Source organism: Corapipo altera, unplaced genomic scaffold, assembly GCF_003945725.1.
Source record: "Corapipo altera isolate COAL_440 unplaced genomic scaffold, ASM394572v1 96, whole genome shotgun sequence".
Lineage (NCBI taxonomy): Eukaryota > Metazoa > Chordata > Aves > Passeriformes > Pipridae > Corapipo > Corapipo altera.
This window is the reverse complement of record NW_020884962.1, coordinates 1,451,696-1,475,256: the sequence shown is the minus strand read 5'-3', so window position 1 is coordinate 1,475,256 and position 23,561 is coordinate 1,451,696. Positions and strand designations below refer to the sequence as shown.

General features: G+C 60.4%; 1 protein-coding gene across 5 annotated transcripts; it reads left to right on the top strand.

Annotated features, from left to right (window-relative positions):
- The first annotated feature begins 11,877 nt into the window (after nucleotides 1-11,877).
- LOC113957031 (calcium/calmodulin-dependent protein kinase type IV-like) lies at nucleotides 11,878-23,404 on the top strand. Of its 5 annotated transcripts, none has more exons than XM_027664149.1 (12): nucleotides 11,878-12,428; nucleotides 12,842-12,925; nucleotides 15,860-15,938; nucleotides 16,270-16,332; nucleotides 18,640-18,722; nucleotides 18,818-18,890; nucleotides 19,360-19,450; nucleotides 19,545-19,619; nucleotides 19,822-19,897; nucleotides 20,002-20,128; nucleotides 20,221-20,373; nucleotides 20,959-23,404. In XM_027664149.1, the coding sequence occupies exons 2-12, from the start codon at nucleotides 12,909-12,911 to the stop codon at nucleotides 21,193-21,195; spliced, it is 1,074 nt and encodes a 357-aa protein (XP_027519950.1). In that variant the 5' UTR covers nucleotides 11,878-12,428; nucleotides 12,842-12,908; the 3' UTR covers nucleotides 21,196-23,404. The 5 variants fall into 5 exon arrangements, with proteins under 5 accessions (XP_027519950.1, XP_027519947.1, XP_027519946.1 ...); XM_027664146.1 differs by having other exon boundaries at nucleotides 12,839-12,969; XM_027664145.1 differs by having other exon boundaries at nucleotides 11,879-12,428; nucleotides 12,842-12,969.
- The last annotated feature ends 157 nt before the right edge of the window (nucleotides 23,405-23,561 follow it).

The window sequence follows — 23,561 nt, the reverse complement described above, 5'->3', positions numbered from 1 at the left end:
CCCAGCCGGACCCTCCGCCCCGTCCTGGCCTGGAGGGGGGCTGGGGGAGGTGGGGGTGGCCCCCCAGCCCTGTGTGGCCATTGGTCTCTGTGAGTGGCCCAGCCGGGGGTGTGACTGTCCCAGCTCCTCCTGCGCCTTCGCAGGCCCCGCGCACAGGAAATGGAACTTTTCGGGCCACTGGACATTCAGTCTTGTTCAGCTGTTAATTCCCCCGCTCTGGGGAGAGGAGGGACGTGGGCAGCGGAGGGAGGGCGATGGAGTGGTGGGAGGGGGCTGCTGCAGCCCCTGGATGAGGAGGATCCGTGGGAATCATCGAATCATCAAATCCCAGGATGGTTTGTGTTGGAAAGGACCTTAAAACCCATCTGGTTCCACACCCTGCCACGGGCAGGGACACCTTCCACTAGACCAGGTTGCTCCAGCCTGTCCTTGGGCACTCCCAGGGGTGGGGCAGCCACAGCTTCTCTGGGAAATCCATTCCAGGGCCTCCCCTCACAGGGAAGGATTTCTTCCCAATATCCCGTCAATGAGATGGGTGAGAGCACCTCAGGAGGTCACCGCATCCAACCTGCACCCAAGGCACCTTCCCTGCACCCTTACCCCCATCCCAGGCCCAGTTTGGGTGGCGGGAGAGGCAAATCCACCGCCGAGCATCCACATCCCAGCCCCGATGCCGGGGAGCGATTTCCCCCCCGGGCACGGAGTGAGCATCCATTCCCCTCGGAGCTCCTCTCTTGCAAGGTAACCAGCATTATATCCGGACCAATTGCTCCAGCATGATCCTCCTGAATGTTGCACAGCATGTACACGGCGTCTTATGGAAAATACATGCCCCTGGGTGAGCCTTTTAATAGCACCGGCTCCTGCCCGGGGGCCGGGGGGGCCACACTCCGCCCCGGCGCTGCCAAGGGATGATTGAAAAGTTGGGGCTCGCCGTAGGAAACCCCCCGCTGTGGGGAACAACGTGTTTTCATTCCCCTGCCAGGTAACAAATGAAAAGAATTGCCATGAATGCTAATGGAGAGGGGAGCGGGATGCTGCCGGGGCTGGAGGTGGGGATGGGGGGAGCAGGGATGGGGGGGTCTGGCCCTGGGAATGCGGGAGCTGCCGGGGGACCCCGGTTCTGCAGGTGGGAGCTGGTGGAAAACACACCCCAGTATGGAGCTGGTGGGTGCTACAGGGAGGGTGCTCTGGGGTCCTGAACCGAAATCACTTCTTTTGGCAACAAAATGCAGCTGGGGGAATGCGTTGGTCCCCAAAATCCCCCTTGGAATGAGCTCCTACCGCTTGGGTAGACCCTGGTTTTGCCAGCTGGAGCTGGTCATGCTGTGGAAAACACTCCCTGGCACGGGGCTGGTGGGTGCTACGAGGAGGATGCTCTGAGGCTGTACCAAAATCACTTCTTTTTGCAACAGAAATCCCCAAAATTCCAAGCTTCCAGCCCCAGGAGCCTGTCCCGCAGGCAGAGGTGCCATTGAGCTGGAGCAGCCAGAGGAGGGCTGAGCTGTTTGTCACCGTGGCCGGGCTGGGAAGCGGGAGGGTAAACACGGATGAACAGCCTTCACCCACTCTGGTAAATATTTTATATCCCACACCAAGAAAAGACACTCCTATTTAAATGATTTATCAAGGAAGATCATGTAGAGGTTTCCATAAAATATGTAGGGCTCCTAATCCCGACATCATCAAGCCAAGAGGACCGGAATCATTTATTACCTTCCCAACAGCCGCGTGGCTGCGGGGACACGACTGACAAATAAAAGTGTGTTTACAGCTTTTGGGCTCCTCTGGGGAGAGGTAAATCACGGCAGGGGTGGGAGGGGGAGAGGGAGCCGGAAATGAAGTGGCAATTCCCGTCTGACACAGGAGGTCAGGGCAGGGGGATGCCGGACACGGGGCATCCCGGTGTCCCCCGGTGTCCCCCGTGTCCCTGTCCCTGTGGTCACTGCTGGGTGCAGCAACGCTCATTCTCCAGTGGGGTTTGGGGGGTGGGCCCTGGGTGTAAACCCCCATGGGATGTCCCAGTGTCCCCAGAGTGTCTGTGTGTGTCGAGGTTGTGCCATCTGGGATGAGTTTTCCATGGGGCCCACAGGGATATGACCCCTTTCCCCTTGGGGATGGAATCACTCCTGTACTGCCACTTGACCCTTGGGATCCCGGGAGGGTGGGCACTGGGGACAAACCCCTCTGGGATGCCCAGATGTGCTCAGATGTTGTGCAGGTTGCAGCTGGACTGGGATCAGCCATCTGGGATGTGTTTTCCATGGGCATCAGCAGAGTCAGGATGGGGCCCGCAGGGATTCAGCCTCTTTCCCCTTGGAGCTGGTACCCACCTCGTGCTTCCACTCAATTCTCCCTTCACTGCAACCTTTGGGTCCATTTACTGAGAGTTTTCCTCGTATTCTGCCCCTCAATTATCCCGTTTCCCCATCCTTTTGCACCCATTCGTTGAGGATTTTCCCCCATCCTCTGCCACTCGATGATCCTAAAACCCGCCCCCTCCCCGCACCCTTTGGGTCTATATATTGGTTTTTTTTCCTCCCCTCCGGCTGGCACCGGGACTGGGGGTGCCCCCGAGAGCCGGGCGGCGGCGGAGCGGCCGTTTGGAATGCGGCGATTTGGAATGCGGCGATTTGGAATGCGGCGATTTGGAATGCAGCGGCGGGAGCGCAGCCGTGGGGCCGGCGCCGCGTTATTAAGGGATTAGCAGGTTGTCTTGGCGCTCAATTGTAGATAAGTGCCGCGGTTTGTATTATCTTTTCACGCTGCACCGCGAAGGATGACAAAGAGACAACATGGGTGTCATGGCCTTCAGCATATCATTAAGGGTAATTTGTCTTGCGGGGAGGGGGAGGCGAAGGGAGAGGGAAGGAGAGGAGGCGAGGGAGGACAGGGAAAGGCAGCCTGGGAGGAGAGAGGGGATTAAAAACTAAGAGAGGAGATTAGGAGTGAAATGGGAACTGTATGGAGAGTCAGCCAGGCGGGGAGAGGCGATGGCCGGGAGGGGAGGGCCGGGGAGGGGCAGGGGGTGTCACCCTGGGACCTGTTCCGGGGGGGCTCGGCCGGCAGGAGACAGGACCTGGGCTGGGATAGGGGGAGGCAGGATGGTGGGGGGCTTCACAGACCCCCACTTCTCTTGCAAGAGCCCCAAAACTCTCCCCAGGCTCCATCGCATGTATTGACCTAAAGTAACGAGGGGATCCCGCTGGGTGTCCCGGGCAGTGGGACACACCCCAGGGAATAAAGGGAATCCACCCCCCCCCATTACTGACTGACCAGCCCTGGGGCTTCGAGGGGCCGGTGGGGAACAGTGGGATGGCTGGGGCACGGTGACAGCTCCTCGGTGTGACCCCCTCCTCAGTGCCACCTGCTCCTTGTGCAACCCACTCCTTGGTGCAACTTGGTCCTTGGTGCAACCCACTCCTCGGGGGGACCTGCTGTGGTGGCAGCTCCCCCTCACCCTGTGCCCCTTCCCAAAGAGTCCACGGTGGGAAAACCCCTGAAGGGCTGGTGGTGTCTCCTGGGGGACATGGAGATCCTGGGGAAAGGGACATCCAGGTCCTGCTGTGACCCCCCCAGGTACCATCGTGGTCCCAAACCTCTCCCTCCACCGCAGGGACCGGGTCTCCTGGGGCCAGGGACGTGGCTGGGGCTGGGGACAGGGTATCCTCCCGCACCCCCTCCCTCCCCTCCCCTTCTGATAATCCTATTTTTGAACCAGGGGATTAGGATCAATACTTCACTCCTAATGCTGTGGTAATACAGTGTTACACCGCCAGCGCCAGTTCCCTGCTGAAACACTTAAGGTAGTTTAAACCCATTTGTGCCGGGGAGTGCCGTGAATCCACAACGAGCTCCGAGCCCGGCCGAGCCTGAGCCGGGTGCCAGCCTGGGGCTGCCCGCACGGTGCTGCCCACGGCCAGCCCTGGGTGCCCCCAGGGAGCCCAGAGGGCTCCTGGACCCCAACAGGGCCGCGCCGGGCAGTGACTGTGGGCGCTGGGGCTGCCACTGTGTCCCCGCAGCCAACCAGGGGTGTGTGGGCAGCAGCTGCCCGTCCTGGGGATGCTGCTGGTCCCAACGTGCCTGGTGAAAGCATCCCCTGTGCCATGAGCCCCTGTGCAAACAGTGTGGCCCCCCAAGCTCTGGGTGCCCTCAGCTCTATCCCAGCTCTGGGTGTCCCCAGCTCTGACCCCCGGGTGCCCCAGCAGCCCCTCGCTGGCCCCATGGCCGAGGGATCCCGACCATCGTTGGCTCCAAATTGGCCAAGGGGTCTGAGCAGCTCCCGGGGAACAGAAACACAAACATTTCCATCCCGCGCTAATTCGTAATTAGCTGTGCTTTCATTAGGTGCTAATGGAGAGCGGGGGTTTGGGATGCCTGGCTCAGCTCGGAAATGCTGATTCACCCGGAGACCTCCCTCCTGCCAGGCCAGAGCCCGCTCAAGGCAGCTCCTGGTCAAAAACTCCTGGCCAAGCAAACTCCAGGAATGTCTTGGGAGCTGAAGGGTGTTTGCTGGGCACGTGGCAGCTCCGGCTCTGGCAAACACCATCCTGGGGATCCAGGGATCCACGGCACAGGGAGGGCTGTGTCCCCTGAACACGTCAGACATGCTGGGCACACTCACACAAAACCCTCCAGCCCCTCAATCCCCTCCCCACCCCGCCATGGAGCCCCTCGGCCTGGGGGCCCCTCATGTGGTCCCTCCCTCTCCCTTTTCCCAGGGATTCCATGCGGGATCCTTGTGACATCTGGCACAAACTGCTCCCAAGGCACTGGGTTAGACTGGTGATGATCTGGATCCGTCCCCTCTGCTCCGAGTAGTTTTCAATTAAAACCAAAACATCCCGTAATAACCCGCAGAGGGGTTTTTATTTCCTTCCCTTCTTTAATTTTTTTGAAAATAAATCTATTATGAGGAGCTTAGAGAGGGATGTAAAACCGGTGAGGGACAATTTGGGGATTAGGGATGGGCATGTTTCTGGTGTGATGAGCAAAGAAAAGACAATCCTTCCGGGGCTGGGCCGGGAAGAGGACACAGTGCCCAGCTGGGTTTGGGAAGGGGACAGCAGAGCCAGAAAGGGGACACCAGGGCTGGGAAGGGGACGCTGCATCCAGGTGGAGCAGGAGAGGTCCCCTGGCTCTGGAAGCAGCAGCAAGATCCCAAAGCAGGATCTGCGCTCCCGCCGTGCTCCCGCCCGCTCCCGCCTCCCCTCATCCCGTTTAGCATAAAAGTCATTTTGGTCGGGGACCCCCGGCTGCTGCTCCCTCATTCCCAGGCATCGGGGCCCCCGCGGGATCTCTGCGCGGGGCCAGCAGCGTTTAACCCCCCTGCCAAGGGGAATTGGCTGCTCCGCCACTTCCCTGACCCCAAAAAGACAATGAAATCGTGCACGAAACCAATAGATTTTAGCCACAGGCCTGCGGAGAGGAGAGAGGAATAAAATACAGATGGAGCCTCGTGCGGCGGGGACGGGAATGGATTCCGAGCGGGAGCGGGGACGCGCCGCGGCTGCCCAGGGTCGGGATGGGGTGACCCCCCCAGTTTCTCGTACCCCTCATGGCAACGCTCAGGGTGGGTTTCTGGGGGCCCAACCCCGCTTGTCCTTGAAAAATATCCCAAATTTCCTCCCCAGGAATTACCGGCCTGATCTTCAGAGCTGCTTCGGGTGAAAAAACCACATTCTGGGCAAAACCTGCAACTGGGGGAGAGCGGCCGCGGTTCCGTGGGTGGGGACACGGGGGCACCTGGAGCATCCCGGGACGGCTCATCCCGTATCCCTGCGGAGCTGGAACCCTCAGAGCCTGCTCATCCTCCTGCCTTAACGCACCACCTCTATTTATTCTGCTCCTGTAACTGTAAAATTGATTTTCTTGCAACAAGCCGCTCGTCTTTCACCACCCAACGCACCCAAACGCTCCGACATAAGACACTGGCAATTTTTAATTAGTTTCCTTTCTCCCTCCTGCCTCCCCGAGCAGGCATGTGGAACCGGAACAGGGCAGCCCGGAAAGGAGCGGGATCCAGAGGTGACAAAAGCACTTTTTATCCTTGATATGATTATTAATAATACACTCGTTTACCTAACGAGGCGGGAGCGCGGGGTGGGGGTGGTGCAGGGAGGTGATTAGTGCTTCCTTCAGCTGCGGCGATGGAGGAGCAGCTTCAAACGCTGGAACCTTTAAATATTGTCTGGGAGCAGCTCCGGGATGTTGGTCCCCTCCCCACAAACACCCACGGCCCCCCAGCCCAGCCCTGGCTCCCGTGGGGGCTTCACTTGCACCACACGGTGGGTCCTGCTGGTGGCCCCCGACTCGAGGGGGGAATTTTTCAGGAGGCCCTTGGAAGTGGCCCCCTCACTCACACGTGGGTGACCTCAGCCCAGGATTAACTGGAAAACCCACAGGGCTCATCACACTCCTCTGGTGTAATTAAAGCCTTAATGGCTGGTTTGGGGGAGCCCCAGGGCTCTGGCACATTCCCTCTCCCCCTCCAGCCCGACCAACCACCCAGGGGATGCTGTGAGTCCCCATTTTGGGGGTCCCAGCACCCTGTGCCCCCCGAGGGGCTGTGCTAAAGCCAGAAGCCCTCGGATGAAGGTTCAGGGACACGGTGAGGTGCCGGTGCCACGTGTCCTGTGTCACCAGAGCCCTGGCTGGAGGTCACTGCCACTGCCCCTGGCTGGTGCTGAGCAGGGCAGCCCCGGCGTGACCCCCCAGCCCCCCGTGCCCCCTGTGTGGGTGGGAGAGGTATCCGAGGATCCCACTGCAGGAAGGGTCCCCGGGAGCAGGGAAAGGGCAGAGGGGCTTCAAAGAGGGAGCGAAGCCCCTCTGCCCCAAACACCAGCACGTGTGTGCGCCCCAGTGAGCCACCCAGCAAAAGTTACTGGGGGGGGGGGAAAAAAAGAAAAAAAAAAAAAAAAAAAAAAAAAAGAGAGAAAAAAACAGGGGAAAAAAGGGCAGGAAAGTCCTGCGGCCTTTTGCCTTGTCAGTTCTCCGTCTGCTGTCACTCAGCCGCCGAATTCTCCTTCAAGTTGTCATAGCGAGGCTGGCGGGGATTATGCGGCGGCTCTGTCCAGAATTGATTCATGTGGAACGCGTGCTTGACGGGCGGAACCGCCGGGCTGAGCGGGAGCCGCTGAGACCCCCGATTTTCCCACCTTCCTCACACAATCTGGTATTGTTTGGCCGCAGCCTTAGTGATCCCTGCGCCGGGGCTGTGACTGACACAGCTTTGAGGCTCCAAGGCGTATTTTGAATTTCTAAAACCTCTCAGGAAGTCCCCGGGGTGCCTTCTGCCATTGTCTTGTTTCTCCTTTCGCCTTTTTCCCTTTCCACCCCGAACCCCTCCTGCATCCCCTGCCGCCTCCTCCTCCCCTTTTTTTTTTTTGCCCCTTCCTCCCCCTAATTCCAGCCCCTCAATCCCTGACACAACCCTTTTTTTTTTTTTGCTTTCCCCCCGTGTTTATGCTCTGACTCTCTCCGGAGCTGCTCAGCCACTTCGCAAACATGATTTAAAAAAAAATTAAATAAAAGAGAGAAAAACTAAATAAAGCTCTAAAAGTTCCCAAATCCTTGATCCGCTGTGGAGGAGAAGAGCTTTACTTGTTTGCTTTTAATCAGCTGACACAAACCCTGGGATGTGTTGAAAAATAATAATAGTAGAAATAAATCTTTCGCCGAGTCATAATAGAAATAAATCTTTCACCTGAACTTAATAGAAATAAATCTTTTACCTAATCTTAATAGAAATAAAGCTTTTAGCTGATCTATTGCGTGCTTGTGTCCGTCCTGCTGCCCACACTGCTCTGGCCACCCATCCCCATCCATCTCTATTCATTCCCATCCATCCCCACCCATCCCCATCCATCCCTATTCATCCCCATCCATCCCCACCCATCCCTATTTATCCCCACCCATCCCCATCCCTCTCATCCATCCCCATCCATCTCTATTCATCCCCACCCATCCCCACCCATCCCCATCCCTCTCACCCATCCCCACCGGGGTCATGTAGAGGGACCATCCCACAGGATCTGGATGAGGAGTTTCCACCTGGGTGAAGTTTTCCCACCTGGGTGAAGTTTTCCCACCGGGAGCCCCCAGAGGGGAGCAGAGCCCCCGTTCCCCCTGCTCGGATCGGGGCCGTTCCCGGTGCAGGGTCCGGGCTCTGCCCCGGCCCCCCCCGGCCCCTCCGGGCTGGGCACTGTATAACCATTTCCCATTTCCAGTCTTAATCTTATAAGAATGAATTGAGAATGACCAGTGTAAATACACAGGTGCCACTGGGAGCAGAAACCACTCTTTAATCTCGGATATGAAAACAATTCCCTGCTCCGCGCGCTGGCAATCAGCGAGTGCCATCAGCGCCGCGCTCTCCCCGGGAACACGAGAGCTTATAAATATGAATTAGTGCAGAGAAAATCTACTCTCTTACCTAAAGCTAAATGTTATCTGGGTCCCTTTCCAGCAGTGGCTGACATTTCCAGAGTGCTTTTAGTCACATCTGCGGGAAGACAACTCATTTCTTGCCTGGAAAAAAAAAAAAAATAGGGAAGAGAGGGAGAAAGGGAAGAGAGAGGAAGCAGAGGAGGACGCAGGGAGACGCTGGGAAAGAGGGAATGCTGGATGCCTGAGCCTCCTCTGGGAGAGAGGAGACCCTGGGTGGGCTTTGGGTTGGCTGCTGGAACCAAAGCCCTGAGGCAGCAGCACGAGGTGATCCCACCTGAGCGAGGCCTGGAAATGTGGGTGCTCGTGGCCGGGGCATCGAGTTGTCTCAGGGTGGGCCTGAGTGCCCCTCCTCTGCTGGGGTCCTGCTGGGGGGGACATGGGAACAGGGTCCCCCTCCAGCACCTCGGCTGCAGCACTGAGAGGTGAGAGCAGCCAGTGCCACAGGGATGGTGTGTCCTGGGGGATTGGTGTGTCCTGGGGGATCGGTGTGTCCCAGGGGTCAGTGTGTCCCAGGGGTCAGTGCCCACAGCCCTGGCACAGAGCCCCTTGAGTTCTCCTCAGTGAGGGGAGACTGGGACCATCTGAGTCCCACAGGGATCCTCCTGTGCCTCCTCTTCCCGGGATCCTGGTGATCCATGGACGGGTCACCTGCTGTTGCTGGTGGGGCTCAGCTGGAGCACCAAGAGACGGAGCTGGGAACATCCCCAGGGGTGCCCAGAACCAGGGGGGTTCAGCACTCCTGGCCTGGTGCAGAGGGGCTGTGCTGCCCTGACAGAGCTGGGGAAACTGAGGCACAGTGTGGGAGCTGCTCCCAAACCCATCCCAGGGGATCTCCTTGGAAAGCAGGAGATGATGGGCAGGGGGGCCCTGGGCATCCCCAGCAGCGGGAGCACGTCCCAGACACGGAGTTTGCTCTGCTCCAGCAGCATCCCAGCCTCCAGCAGCTCTCCTGCCTTTCCTACCCTCCGGCTCTGGGAGCACGAGGGACCCCCAGAGGGCCCCACAACCCCCCGGGCTGGCGATGGGGCAGGATGTGACCCCACGGCAGGTGCAAACCCCCTCCCTGCTCCCTCCCACCGCCCCGCTCCGAGCCCGCTCTCCCTGCAAACACGTCTGCGAGGGAAGGATCCAGAGCCCGGAGAGGCTCTAATGGGATGCTTAAGCCGCCTTTTAGGTTTTTAATGAGCGGATCCCGGCAGGAATGCTAAACACGGGCAGGTACAGCCCAGCCTCGCCGGCAGCCGCGCGTGTTCCCGTGTCCTTGTCTGGCTGAAGTGAGCTCTGACCTCATTTGCTTCGCGCCGTTCAATTAACGAGGCGAGCGGCGCTGGGACGGGGGGAGGATGCTGGAGGGGGTTCACCCCGTGTATTAATTTCCATTTTATGTTCCAAACAATTGAGCAGCACGCAGAAGCAGCCGGTCCCTGGCAGGGCCGTTCCCAGGCTCCGCTCCGCCCGCGCTGGGATTTCCTGGGGACCCCCAGCTCGGCGCTGGTGGTTTGGGGGCTCGGGGGGGACCGTGGGGGTCCCCGCCCCGGCCTCGCCATCCCGTTCTCCAGCCAGGGAAGGGCCCTGTCGCCGTATTTGGTTAATGTCCCTCCATCTTGTGCTTCATCCGGAACGTCGATGGCCGCCAATGAGACAGAAATGATTGGGAAAGGGCGACAGAGGGAATGAAACGTTTCCCGGGATGTTAAAATAGCGACTTCAGGCACCTAAATTTATGCTGCTCTGAAATGGGTTTTAGCCCAGTGTAATGAGAGAACAAAATAATTAATTCCTCTCCCGCAGACAAAAGGCTGGAGGCTCAAATCCAGCCCCATCGTCCCACTGAGCAGGTGGAGGATGGGACAGTTCCTGGAGCCAGGGCTGGATCGTGGAGGTGCAGCCCAGGGGCTGGATCTGCACCCTGGGAATGTGTCCCAGCTGGGGACAGGGTGCTGCAGAGGGCAGTCCCCTCCTCTTGGGGATTTTGGGGTGCTGGGGTGTGCCAGGGACCGGGGCTGCCCCATCCCAATCTCCCTCTGCCCGGGCTGGATCCAGCCCCACACCCCACCCAGTGCCCACCCAGGGGGGTCTGTGGGTGCCGGGGGGGATTGTACCCCTCGCTAAGACCTGAACTCTGGGGTTTCCAAAAGGAAGGGGCTTCCTCTGTGCTTCCAACACAGCCCCCACCCCACTCTTTTGGGGCCAGGGATGAACGGGGGGATTGTGCTTGTTTGGGATCAAGCGATAAATATTAATTATGCAAACCAGCCTTTTCCAGCCCACCCTTGTCTCTGCAACATTCCAGGACGGGGAGAAATGGAGGCAGAGTCAATTTATTCATGGAGCAGGTCACTCCCTGTACGAACATCCCTTTCAAAAGGGAGTTGCAACTGGAGGAGATCAAGCAGGGCTGAGTTTGCCTCCCTCAGATATGATAAAATATTCTAATAAATACTCGAGAAGTCCATGATGAGAACAATGTTTTGTGCCATCGAGACCTTTGCAGCAGCATTTTTAGTGGGGGTCGCTCACTGCCCCTCAGCCCCATCAGAGGGTCAGTGCCCCATGGGGAGCTCTCCCTGTTTCAAATTTTTAGTAAGAAAACATAAAAATTGGACGTTCAGGAGGAATTTCCTCCTCCCTTTGCTGCAGGAACCACAGCAGCTCACAGGACATGGGTATAACTGCACCCCAGCCCTATCCCCACTCCCACCTCACTCCTGGACCCATTGCAACCCCATTCCCATCCCGTCCCCACTCCCTTCCCATCCCAAACCCATCCACAGTCCCAGTGCAGTCCAATACCCAGTCTCACCCCATCCCTGGCCTCATCCCACCTCTCTCCTCAATCCCATGTCCATTCCCATCCCGTTCCCGGCCCCAGCCCACCCCATCTCTAATCCCAGTCCCATTCCCACCCTTCCCAGCCCGTTGCCACTCCATCCCCGTAACCCAATCCCGCCCCAACCCCAATTCCAGCCCCTCCCCGTCCCCTCCCACCCCCCGTTTCCCCCCCGCCCCCCCGTCCCCATCCGGTGGGCGACGGCGTCACCGTGCGGCGGCTGCGGGCAGCGCCCGCGCCCCCCGGCAGGACGCGCCCCCCTGTCCCGGGGGCTCCGGGGCTCGGGGGGCTCGGGGGGACAGGCCCTGACCCCGTGGGTGCGGGGCTGCGGGCGCTCCCGAGGTGCGGGGCAGGGTGGGGGGGTCGGTGCCGGGGGGTGCCGGGTGGTCCCGGGGATCGGCCGCGGTGCCCCCGCCCTGGCCCCGCCGCGGGGCCCGATCCTGCCGCTGCGGGGGTTGGGGGGTCGGGGCCGCCCGCGAGCACCGGGCGGGTCCCGCAGCCCCGGGGGGCGGCGGGGGGGGGTGCAGTGGCGGCGCCGGGCCGGGGGGTGGCACGGCCGAGCCAGGCGGGAGCGCGGCGGCCGCCGGTGATGCTGCCGGGGAGGGTCCCGGTGCTCCGCAGCCCCGGCCCCCCATCACCACCTTCCTCTCTCCCTGCAGCCCCGCGTTCCCGCTTCCCGGCGCCTCGGCAGCCTCCCATCCCTGCATCCTCCCATCCCTGCATCCTCCCATCCCTGCATCCTCCCATCCCTGCATCCTCCCATCCCTGCACCCGTGCTGCCCGGCGTCCCTGCGTTCTGCATCCCGGCATCCCTCCATCCCGGCATCCCTCCATCCCTCCATCCCGGCATCCTTCCATCCCTGCATCCTCCCATCCCTCCATCCCTGCATCCTCCCATCCCTCCTCCATCCCTGCATCCTTCCATCCCTCCATCCCAGCGCCGTCCTGTGAAGCCCGGCCAAGGCTCTGAGCCGTGACCGCTCGGTTTTGGGGAGCAGCGGGGGCCGCACGGGCCCGGGGGGCCGCGGCCGAGCTCAGCACCGGCCCCGGGGCGGGCGGGGGCTCAGGACCCCCCGCGCCCACCCTCGGCACAGCCCCGGCCGGGGATGAGGCAGCGCCGGGGGGGCCACGAGCGACCCCGCAGGTAACGGTACGTGCTGGGCCCCGACCCCACCCCAAAATTACCGGGACTGCGAGGGCGGGCGGGGGGCCGAGGGGGTTTTAGGGGTGGCTGCAGGAATCGGGGTGCAAACACCCAACGTGCCGGCCCGTGGGTGCAGCCTCCGGCCTGACGGGCTCCGCAGAGCCCGGGGATCCCCAGGAAGGTGGGAATGGGGCGGGAAAGGGGGAGGAGGGCGGTAGGAAAAGCCGGGGGGGGGGGGCAGGACAGGGGGGGGGGGGACAGGGGTATTATCTCGGAAAAGGCAGCATACGTGCCTGGTGGGAAGGGGATTTGTGGCCGTGGTTCCGCGCTCGATAATCCCGGGCGCTGGTTTTCCCTGGGCCATCTGGGCGCTCCGGGGGGGGGGCCGTGGCCATGCCGGGGTCTCCCCTCCCCAGCAGCTGGCGGGAGCTCGCCACCCCCGGGCCACCATGCCGTCCTCCAAGAGCGAGAGCGAGTTCTGGATCGATGGATCCCACCGCGAGGTGGCCCTGGAAGATTTCTACGTCGTGGGCCCCGAGCTGGGACGGTACGGGCTGGGGGGGGACGGGGAGGGACTGGGAGGGGCAGGAGACCCCCCCTGGAGCGTGTCCTGGTCGGGGCAGGGATGGGCTTGGGGAGGGGAGGGGTGGAAGGATGTGGGGAGGGATGGAGGGACGTGGGAAGGGGTGGAGGGATACAGAGGGGGTTGGAGGGATTCAGGGGGGATTGATGAAGGGGGATGGAGGGATGCAGGGAGGGATGAGAGGATGGAAGGATGGATTGGGGGGGTGGACTGTGGCAGACCCTCCCCTCACATGTAACCTGGGCCTTGGTTTGTGACGCTGCAGCCGAGGTCTGGGAGCGTCAGGGGGGGTTGGCAGGGTGGGCCTGGGGTCCCCGTCCCTGTGCAGCTGGATGTTCCTCCCCCGTGGTGGGGAGTGGGATCGTGGGGACACCCAGCTCCCCTCTGAGCACCCCAAGGCTCTGGGGTGGGCCATGAGAGTCCCGCCTGCAGCACCCCCTGCAAAGGACAGGCAGTGCCAGCCCCCACAAAGGGACACAGGCTTTGGATTCCCAGGTCTGGATTTGTCCCCCCTGGGTTGGAAACCCTGTCCAAGGGCACTGATTGTGATCCCAGGGGAGGTGTCCCAGTGCCCCCCGGGGTGGGGGGTGCAAAGGGGTGCTGGGAGCCCCCTGGAAGCTGGGAAGGTTGATGGTCCTGTTTGGGGGGGCTCCAGGCTGTGCAGGTGGGTTTGGTGGTTCAGGCTGGGCCAGTCCCAGCTGCCCTGGGTTGCCTTTGGCAGAGGATCCTGACAAACAGCAGTTTTGGTAAAAGTGGGAATTTAAGAGCCCTTGTTGAGGTGTGGCCAAGTCAGCCCAGGGCTTGGCAGTTCCCAGCCCTGCAGAGATGGATGTAGGACAGAGGGACAGGCCTGGAGCCCCTGGAATCAATCCATCCATCCATCCATCCATCCATCCATCTATCCATCCATCCATCCAGTTTTGAATCACACCGGTCTCAGTCTTGGAGCCACCCACTCACGGCCACATGCCCGGATCCAGGTGGGATCTGGGGCATGGGGAGCCCACTCACCGTGCACAGCTTTCCCTTAGATCCTGGCAAGGCTGGATCCAAGTGTGGCCAGGAAGCCCCAGAGAGCAGGACGGGGATGGAGGGAGCTGGGGAGGGATGGGGTGGCATCTGGGAGGCCCCAGGGGGCTGCTCCCGGCCATCCCTCCCTGCACGTGCCCCCGTCGCTGGTCTGGGCAAATCCCATTGTTCAACATTTTCCAGTTCATCTGGAAAGCAAATGCAATTATCTCCTGTCCAGCCAAGGTTGATTGGGGATGTTTATTCGAGGCCTTGAGAGGCGGCTGCGGGGGGCGGTGGGGCCGGGGCCGGGGTGTAGCGAATTCCGGCGCAAATCCAACCGCGGCCGTAATTGGGGAAATGTGAGGGGCAGCCGCGGGCACAGCGGGCCCAGGAGCCGCTCCGGCTCCTCCTAAACGCCGAGCCGAGCGCTCCTAAATGATCTTGTTAGCGGCGGGAATCAGGCTGGGAATTGTCCGTGCGGAAAAATCTGGTGGGAGGGCGACGGGTCCGGGCTGGGATTCAGCTGCTGGCGAGGGGGTGGAGGGTCCTGTCCCTGCATCCAGCCCGGCTGGGAAATTAGGAAAAAACCTCCTGGCCTGTCCCACTGGAAGCGCGTTGTCGTGGTGGTGACAGCAGCAGCGGTGCCATTTTGGGTTCAAGTCTCAGTTTTTGCCCGTTTTCCCGAGCTGGAGCGGGCAGTGGCTGCCTCTCCCCTCCCAGAGGGAATAATGTGCTTCCAAATCGCTTTTTGTGTGCAAAGTAGAATTTCATGGAGAGCGTTGGGCGAAGGGATGAAAATGTTTTGAAACGAGGCCAGGTCTGGGGTTTGCTCCCCCCGGGCCCCGCAGCATCCCGGTGGAACTCGGTACCCGGCTCTGCCGTTGCCATGGGAACACCATTCCCAAATTCAGCCGGATGAGTTGCAAAATCTGCTCTGGGTTTGAAGGCAAATCCCTCTTTCAGGAGAGCACCCGGGAGCGCGGGGGGGTTACAGTGGAGGTCGCACAGCCCCGCCCGGGGGCAGGTTTGGGCTGGGGGGAGGTTTTGGTGTGGAAGTCGGTGGGTTTGGGTGTCTGTTCTTGCCAGCCCGAGGGTACGGGCAGGGGGGGGGCCGAGCACCTCCTGGCACAGCCTGAGCTCCGTCCCAGAAGGCGGCGAAGCCAAAGTGCGGTAAAACGCGGCCGATTACTCGGGGGCAGGAATTAATGTGCTCCCGGAGCCAGGCAGGGAGATGGAATTGCAAATGAGCCCCGGAATGGCCCCGAGCGACGGGCTGATTTCACCGTCCAGCGCTCAGGAAACGTGATTAACTCGATCTGAGATCGCCGCAGGCTGAGGGCACCGCGGGGGTGGGAAGGGAACGGTCCCGTGTCACCGTCCAGCCCGGCCGGGAGGTGTGCGGTGCCAGGGGTTGCCGTGGCCGGGGGGACACGGCTGAGCTGCGGCCCTGGCAGCGTCCCTGCTGTCCCCGAGAGCGGGGCCACGGCGGCTCCGTCCTGTCGTGAAAGCCGCTTAAGGATTTAAACCCCCTGTAGAACTCGGTTTTAATTACAACGGCTTTGGCCCGGAAAGCCGGGAATGATGCGGGAGGGGGGTGCAGGAGGAGGGGGATGCAGGAGAGGGGTGCAGGAAGGGGATGCAGGAATTGGGGGGGGATGCAAGAGGATGGGGAGGTACAAGGAGGGAGACGCAGGAGGAGGGGGATCCACAAAAGGGGGATCCACAAGAGGGGGACCCACACTGAGCTCCCAGGACCTGGCTCTGGCAAAGGTGCTGGTGAGGGGCACAGGGAGAGTGGGACCCCTTGCCCTGTCCCAGCCTCAAGCCCCCCATGCCCCCCCAGGGGAGCCACCTCTGTGGTGTTCAGCTGCCAGGAGAAGGGAACAGGAGTCCCCTATGCTGCCAAGATCCTGAAGAAGACGGTGAGTGTGGGGGGTGTCATGGGGGGACTGCAGGTGAGGGGGCTCAGGGTGGGGGGATGCAGTGGGAGGGAGTCCCTCCTCCTTGCCAGAGCACCAGAACGGGCATGGGGCTGTCCCTGGGCATTGCTCCCATGGTCTGGAGGGTCCCAGGGGGACAAAACCGCTGAGGTTTGGGCTGGGGGGGCAGTAGGGGGGCACTGGGTGCATTTTTCTGTGGAAACGGGCCCTAGGACAGGCATGGGAACGTGCTGAGGGGGGGTCTCTGGTGGGGGGCCGGACCCAGGCCCAGCAGCACAGGTGACACAACCTCTGTGTGGGCTCTGCTTTCCAGATCGACAAAAAGATCGTGAGGACGGAGATCGGGGTCCTGCTGCGGCTCTCACACCCCAACATCGTGAGTTCAACCCCCCTGACTCAGCTCCCAGCTCCCTTTGGGTTGGGTCCAGGGCTCCTGGTTTCCCCTTAACTCTGCCCACAGGCAGCCCAGTGCTGAGGGAAGAGCTGGGATGCCCTTGTCCTCGTCCCATCTCGGTGCAGGATGAACCCATCACCCCATGGGAAACCCTCCCTGCACCCCCTGTCCCCTCCCTGCACCCCCCGCCCCCCCCCCTGCCCCCCAGACCCCCCCCCCCCCCCCCCCCCCCCCCCCCCCCCCCCAATCCCCTGGCCTGAGATTTCCATTCAGTAAGCAATTTCCACTGAGGAGATCAAATGAATCCCACAGAAAATTGCCCGTCTGTAATGAATCCTGTGAGGGGAGATAAAAGGGGAGGCTGGGGCCGGGGGGGGCTGGGGCCATGTCCCTCCCCTGCCTGTCCTTGCTCAGTGCCTGGGGGATAACGGGGGATAACGGGAGGGTGGGGAGTGGGAGCGGGATGGGAGCGATTCCCAGAGTGGAGCCAATCCCACCCCGTCAGCAGAGCCCCTCCCCAGTGGCAGGGGCTGGGGGGCTCCATCCCACTGCCCCCCCCACCTCCCCAGAAAGGCTTATCCCAGCTGCTTGGTTCCTCTGGAAAATTGCAAAAGCGTCTTGGAGAGCACCTGAGTTACAGAAATGGCACAAAAAGCTGCCTGGCAGCTGCAGTGGGGCTGAGGGGCAGGGGGGGACAGGGCCTGCTCCCGTTGGGACTGAGGCTGGGACACTGCTGGGGTGTCACTGGGACTCTGCTGGGGTGTCACTGGGACTCTGCTGGGGTGTCACTGGGTCCTTGCCTTCCACTGGCTGCTCCTGCCCAAGCTGCACGTCCCCCAAACCAGGGGCACAGTTTTTCCCAGCCCAGCCACGTCGCCCGCCCTTGGAGCTTTACTCTCTGGAGGAGCCCCAAAACCTTGATGCAAAGAAATGAAGCCAAGAGAAATCCAACCTATCCAAAGCCAGGGATAAGGGGGGGAAGTGCTGGGGCTGGGATGTCCCTAAGCCCCTCAGCCCACTGGGTGTGGGCCTGCCTTGGGGTGTTACAGTGTTTGGGGGCAGTTTGGTGCTTCAGCCTTTTCCGTGGAGACGTTCCCCCAGTGCCAGGGCGGATGCAGGGATAAGGGCCAGGACGGGGATCACCCACTCAGAGCAGCCCAGCCGTGGATGGGAAGAGGCTCCTCTGTGATGTGTTATCAGAAACACAACAGAAAATCCAATTTCTGCCCTCCCTCCTCCTCCCCTCTGCAGGCAGCGGCTCCACGAGCCGTGGAGGAGGATCCAGCCACTTTGAATATTTAAATCCCCGAGGTTTCTGTAGGGTTCTGCTCATCCCAAGTTCAAGTGATTGTTGAAGAGGAGCTGCTCTGTTCCATTATTGACGCCGGAGCCGTCTCCGCTCTCGCTATCGTGCGGCACCGACCTCGACAGCGGCTGATAATAGGATTGTAAACTTTTGAAGTTAATGGGAAAATTATAGTGCTCCGTGTATTATTCTAATGCAATAAGCTGCCACATAGTGTCTCTCACCCCGCGGGGGCTCACGGCTTGTCACCCAGCCTGGGAAGGGAATGATTAAAGCCCCATGAAATTCGTGGTGTCACAAAAGCCTTAAGAAGCACGAAATTCTTGGGTTTCCATTAAAAAAAAAAAAAGAAAAAAAAAAAAAAACAGAAAAGGCAAAATTGCATTTTGACGTCGCTGTTTTGAGAGAGAATGGTTGATTCCAGATGGGCTGGGGTGGCACAAAGGGCTCAGCCCGTGTGGGGGCTGAGACAAAACTCAGGAGGAAAACACTGGTTGGTGCCTCTTCTGCTGCAGAACAGTCCCAGGGACAGTTCAGCCCCAGAGCCCTGATCCCAGAGCAGATCCCGTGGGGCTCTGTCTGTGTCTCCTGCACCCAGAGATGTGCAGGATTCATCCCGTGGGATGGAGGCAGGGCTGGGCAGAGGCACCGAGGCCCTGCACAACTGGAGCTGCGAAATCAAACCTCTCTCAGGGAGCTCCTCCTCTGGCAAATGAGCTCGGAGACACGAAGAGGATAAAGGCACAGGCTCTTCCCGTTCCCAGATTTATCTTCAGTCCATGTGAAGTGAGCAGGGCTGCTGCAAACACTTAAAACAATTCGTGTTAAAACAAATCCAGAGGCAAGGAGGGAAACTGTGCTGGTTGCCCTGAAACAACCCTTTTCCCCTGGTGGTCAAATGCTCCTCCCAGCACAGCCGGGATGTGTATCCTGCACCCACATCCCTCCTCCACACCCCACACCCCTCCTGTGGCCCTTTGCAGATCAAGCTGAAGGAGATTTTCGAGACGCCCTCAGAGATCGCGCTCGTCCTGGAGCTGGTGACGGGGGGAGAGCTCTTTGACAGGTATGTCCAGCCTGGGGTCCCCAGGACGGATCCCCCCCATGGATGGCAGGGGGAGGATGGGGATGGAGGGGGCTGATGGTCCCGTGTGCCCCCAGGATCGTGGAGAGGGGGTTCTACAGCGAGCGGGACGCGGCTCACGTGGTCAAGCAGATCTTGGAGGCGGTTTCGGTAACGGGTCCTCCAGGGAGGGGGTCCCACGGGGGGCTTGGGGGTGTCACTGTGGGGGCTGCACCCAAATATCCCCGGGGAGAGGCACCCAGAGCTGCACCCATCCCAAATACCCCTGGGGGAGGCATTTGCCCGCTCACCCTTGGCCTTCCACAGGCACCTCTGCGAGATGGATCCACTTTCAGGGGGGTGAAGGGGAGGAGGGAGGAAGGTCAGTGCTGCTCTGCATCCCAGGTCTGCTGGAGGTGGGGTTTCTATGGAAACAGGAGGGTTTAAAAATGGGAACTCCTAACTGGAAATGTCCTCCCCAGACCCCCCCCATGCCCCGCCGTGAGGGCTGTTCCCAAAGGACCCGCTGGGCGAGTCAGTCCCGGGTTTGTTACAGGTCCCCAGTTGCTGCTGCCACCTCCCAAATTCTGTCTGAGGCCATTCCCTTCCTTCCCTCATCCCACTTTTTCCCTCTGTGCAGTATTTGCACGAAAACGGGGTCGTCCACCGGGACCTGAAGCCGGAGAACCTGCTCTACGCAGACCTGTCCCCCGATGCGCCCCTCAAAATCGGTGGGTCTGGGGCCCCACCGGGGGGTCGTGGCACGAGGGGGGGTTCCTGGTGCCCCTCCCTGATGGCAGCACCGCTCCCCTGTGTCCCTCCAAGGTGACTTCGGGCTCTCCAAGATCGTGGACGAGCAGGACACCATGAAAACAGTCTGTGGGACGCCGGGGTACTGCGGTGAGCGGGGTGGGGCTGGGCTGGGAGGGGGGATCTGGGGGGGCCCTTCCCTGCCTGAGGCCGTGCACAGCTCAGTGCAGGGGTGGCTGGTGGCTGTGCCAGGGCTGGGAGACACCGCCGGTGCCCAGGAGGTGTTTCCTCTGCCATGAGGCTCCCACCGTGCCAGGTGGGGGGTGTTTGAACCCCCAAACTCTGCTTCCAGCCCCCGAAATCCTCCACGGGTGCCCCTACGGCCCTGAAGTGGACATGTGGAGCGTGGGCGTCATCACCTACATCCTGTGAGTGCCTCTGTGGGGTGGAACCAGGGCCGGGAGGGTTTGTCCCACCCCATCCCACAGCGGGGGCCCGGTGGGTGCAGCTCCTCTCAATCCCCCCCCCACAGGCTCTGTGGCTTCGAGCCCTTCTTCGACCCACGGGGGGACCAGTACATGTACAGCCGCATCCTCACCTGCGACTACGAGTTCGTGTCCCCGTGGTGGGACGAGGTGTCCCCCAACGCCAAGGACCTGGTGAGCGGGGCGGCCCCGGGGGGTGCGGGGGGCAGAGCTTCGGCTCAGCGCCCGGGAAATAACCAAACCCGGGGCGTTTTCATCGCTCTTAGGTCAGAAAACTGATCGTTTTGGACCCCCAGAAGAGGCTGACGGTCTCCCAGGCCCTGGAGCACCCCTGGGTCACTGGGAAAGCTGCTAAGTTTGCTCACATGGACAGCACACAGAAGAAACTGGAGGAATTCAATGCCAGGAGGAAACTGAAGGTGAGGGAGGGCACCCGACCCCTGGGCATGGTCGTGTCCCCTCGGGCAAAGGGCTGGGGCCACCCAGAGCCATTGTCACTGGGGTCGTGGACCCCCCACCCCAAGCAGAGTGACATGTGACAGTGCAGGGGGGCTGGTGTGGAAGGTGGTGAAGGATGGTGGAGCTGCTGCAGGGAAAAGCATGGCCAGAGGGGAAGGGCTGGGGCCCTCCACTGCTCAGGGGTTTGAGAGTGGCTTTGAAGGGGAGGATTCTGCCAAAGACCTGCTAACAACCACTCAGTGCCCAAAGGAACCGCTGGGGCTGGATATGGGGGGTTGGGATGGACATCTGGAAAAGCTCCTTCCCCCAGAGGGTGCTGGGGCACTGCCCAGGCTCCCCAGGGCAGTGGGCACGGCCCCAAGGCTGCCAGAGCTCCAGGAGGGTTTGGACAACACTCTGGGGGACAGGGTGGGATTGTTGGGGTGTCCTGGGCAGGGCCAGGGGTTGGACTGGATGATCCTTGGGGGTCCCATCCAGCTCGGGGTGTTCTGTGACTCTGTGACTCTGCAGTTCTGTGACCCTGTGCCCCCGTGCCTTTGCCACAGGCTGCCATGAAGGCCGTGGTGGCCTCCAGCCGCCTGGGCAACCACGGGCACCACGACTGCTCCCACGGCGGGCGCAGCCAGGGGGGTCCCCAGGGCCCCCACCCACCCCAGGGCTCGGGGACCACTGGCCCCGGAGCCCCCACGGCCGGAGAGGACCTCGGTGTGTTCCAGAGTGACCACCCCGCCGTGCCCCCGGTGCCCCCGGTGCCCGTGCCCGGCGCCGGCTGCCAGAGCTAACGGGGTCACCTCCGACCACCAACACCCGCCGAGCCTCGGGGGGAGCCAGGGGGGCCACGAGAGCCCCGAGCTCGTGGTCTGGGCTGTGGGACGTCCTTCTTTCATGTCCTGTTCCAGTGAGTGGTCCCGGTCCTGTCCGTGTGTGTCTGTGCCCACCCGGCTCGGGGACCAGGCGGGGCTGGGATGTGACTCCTGGGATGTGACTCCTGGGATGTGACTCCTGGGATGTGACTCCTCTTCCCGCGGCCTCTGGGACTGGGAAAGGTCCCAAGTGGCTTAAAAACGAGGAGCAAAAGCAGCACAAAGGATTTCTCTCCCCTCCCCTCCAGAGGCAGTGGGTTGTCTTTGAGGGGTTTGTGCGTTCCTGTAAATAGCCCTGGAAGGTTTTTTTCTTTAGATTATTGCTGCCCCTTGCTGTGATGTCTCCAGTGCTGTCACCAGGCCCAGCTGTGGGTTCGCTGCTGTGTTAGACGAGGTTTTAGGAGCCTCTGAACCCAGATTTTTGATCCTCTCTGGAGAAAAGTGTGTGCCAGTGGTTCCCCTGCCATCCCTAGCTGGCGGCTGACCTCCAATTTGTTTTTCTTCCACCTGGTTTTGTGTGTTCCCACCTCGTCTTGCTGTGGATTTGTGATGGTGGTGGGGTTGTCATGGAACTGGGAATGCTGGTCTGGTCTCTCCTTGGCACTCCAGGTCAGCATTTACACAACAGTTTTAAGGAAGAACAAGGCAACCCTTTCCAGGGTGCTTTATGGGAGCTGTAACTGCTGTGCCCTGAGGGAGGACAGTGAGTTTACACCTGCTTGGGTTGTTTGTTTGTTTTTTAATGAAATCAGGGGACAAACCTCTTGAAAAGAAATTTTCTAGGCAGCACTTACCGAGCCACAGGATAAAGCATTTGCAGATTTTAATACAGAACAAGTGACCAGACAGGAAAAGCCATATTCCACCTGGGAATTACAGAGAGCTGGCAGCTGCACAGCCCCAGCTGGGGGGGTCCAGCAAGGTTTGATTCCTGAGGCAGTCCATGGCCTGCACCCCCACGGTCTGGGTTTGTAGCAGTGTGTTCAGGGGAAAACCTCACCTGGAGGAGGGTCAGGGTACAGGAGGTTCAATCCCCCAGGGCAGGGGTGCAGAACTGAACAGCTGGTACAGGAGGGGCAAAACCCCCCCCAAAATGGGTGTTTTGCCGAAGCTGAAGCCGCCGTGACGGGCCCAGGGGTGACAGAGCAGGGGCAGCAGGGCCGTCAGGGCACGGGAGGAAAACGTGGCACGAGGGTTTTGTGTTTGTTTGCAGCACAAGCAGAAATCAAAAGGGCTCCGTGGAAGGGCTGATCCACCGTGTGGAGCTCAGTGACATTTAGGGAGCTTGCAAAGCCAAATACAGAGGAGAAATAGGATGTTCAAGGGGGGTTTTTACTTGGAAAAATATTATGCCTTGAGCAGAACTGGACTTTTTTTAACTGAGTTGTCCCTGTGTGGGATGTCACGGGGGAGGACGTGGACGCTGAGCCCGTGGGATGCTGCAGCACCAGGAAATTATCCCTTTCTTTTGCATTTTGGAGCAGGGGCAAGTTTTTTCTCTCCTTTTTCTAATACCGAGGGCTGACCTTTGCAGTGTGTTCTCATCTCCAGTCTCTGTCCCACCCTTGGTGTGTCCTTCCAGCTCCGTGTTGTCTCCATGTGCTCCAGCAGGACCGGAACCCCACCTTGAACCTTGTTGTTTATTAACCCGGGTTTTAAAGACTGTTTTATATCCTTTGACATGAAATACTGATTAAAGCACCTTGCAGGACCAGGCTGGAGTGCTCAGCACCCCCAGAGCCTGGGAAGCAGGGACTGGTGCTGGGAATGGCTGAGTGACATTGCTGAACATTCCCAATCCCGCAGAAAAGTGGGAATTAAGGTTTCAGTGAGGTAACAAAAAAATAAATTACACCAAGTGTCTCCAGTGGTGGAAAGCATGGGGTGGGGGGAGGAAGCTGGGAGCAAAAACAGGAGTTTGCCTCTTATGTTAACAACTATTCCACAGGTATCCGTACTTAAAGGTAGGAAAAATGTGCTCCTGGGAGTAAAGCCCGCGGAGGTGCATTTGGGTCTGTCGCTGTTTGCAGAGTGTGTTTGAGTAACTGCTCCGGTGTAGTGGTGACAGTTCTGGTATCGAGGTGTTCATAACGAAGTAGAGACAGCCAATAAAGTATCAAACATCAGAGCTGCACGTGGGCTCTCTTTTCACTGTTACCCTCGGAAAAAAAAACAGGGCTAAAAACTGCCATGGGGTGGTTTGGGTGGGAAGGGGCTTCAAGGATCACCGGGTCCCGCGGGCAGGGACACCTCCCATGGACCGGGTTGCTCCAAGCCCCGTCCAG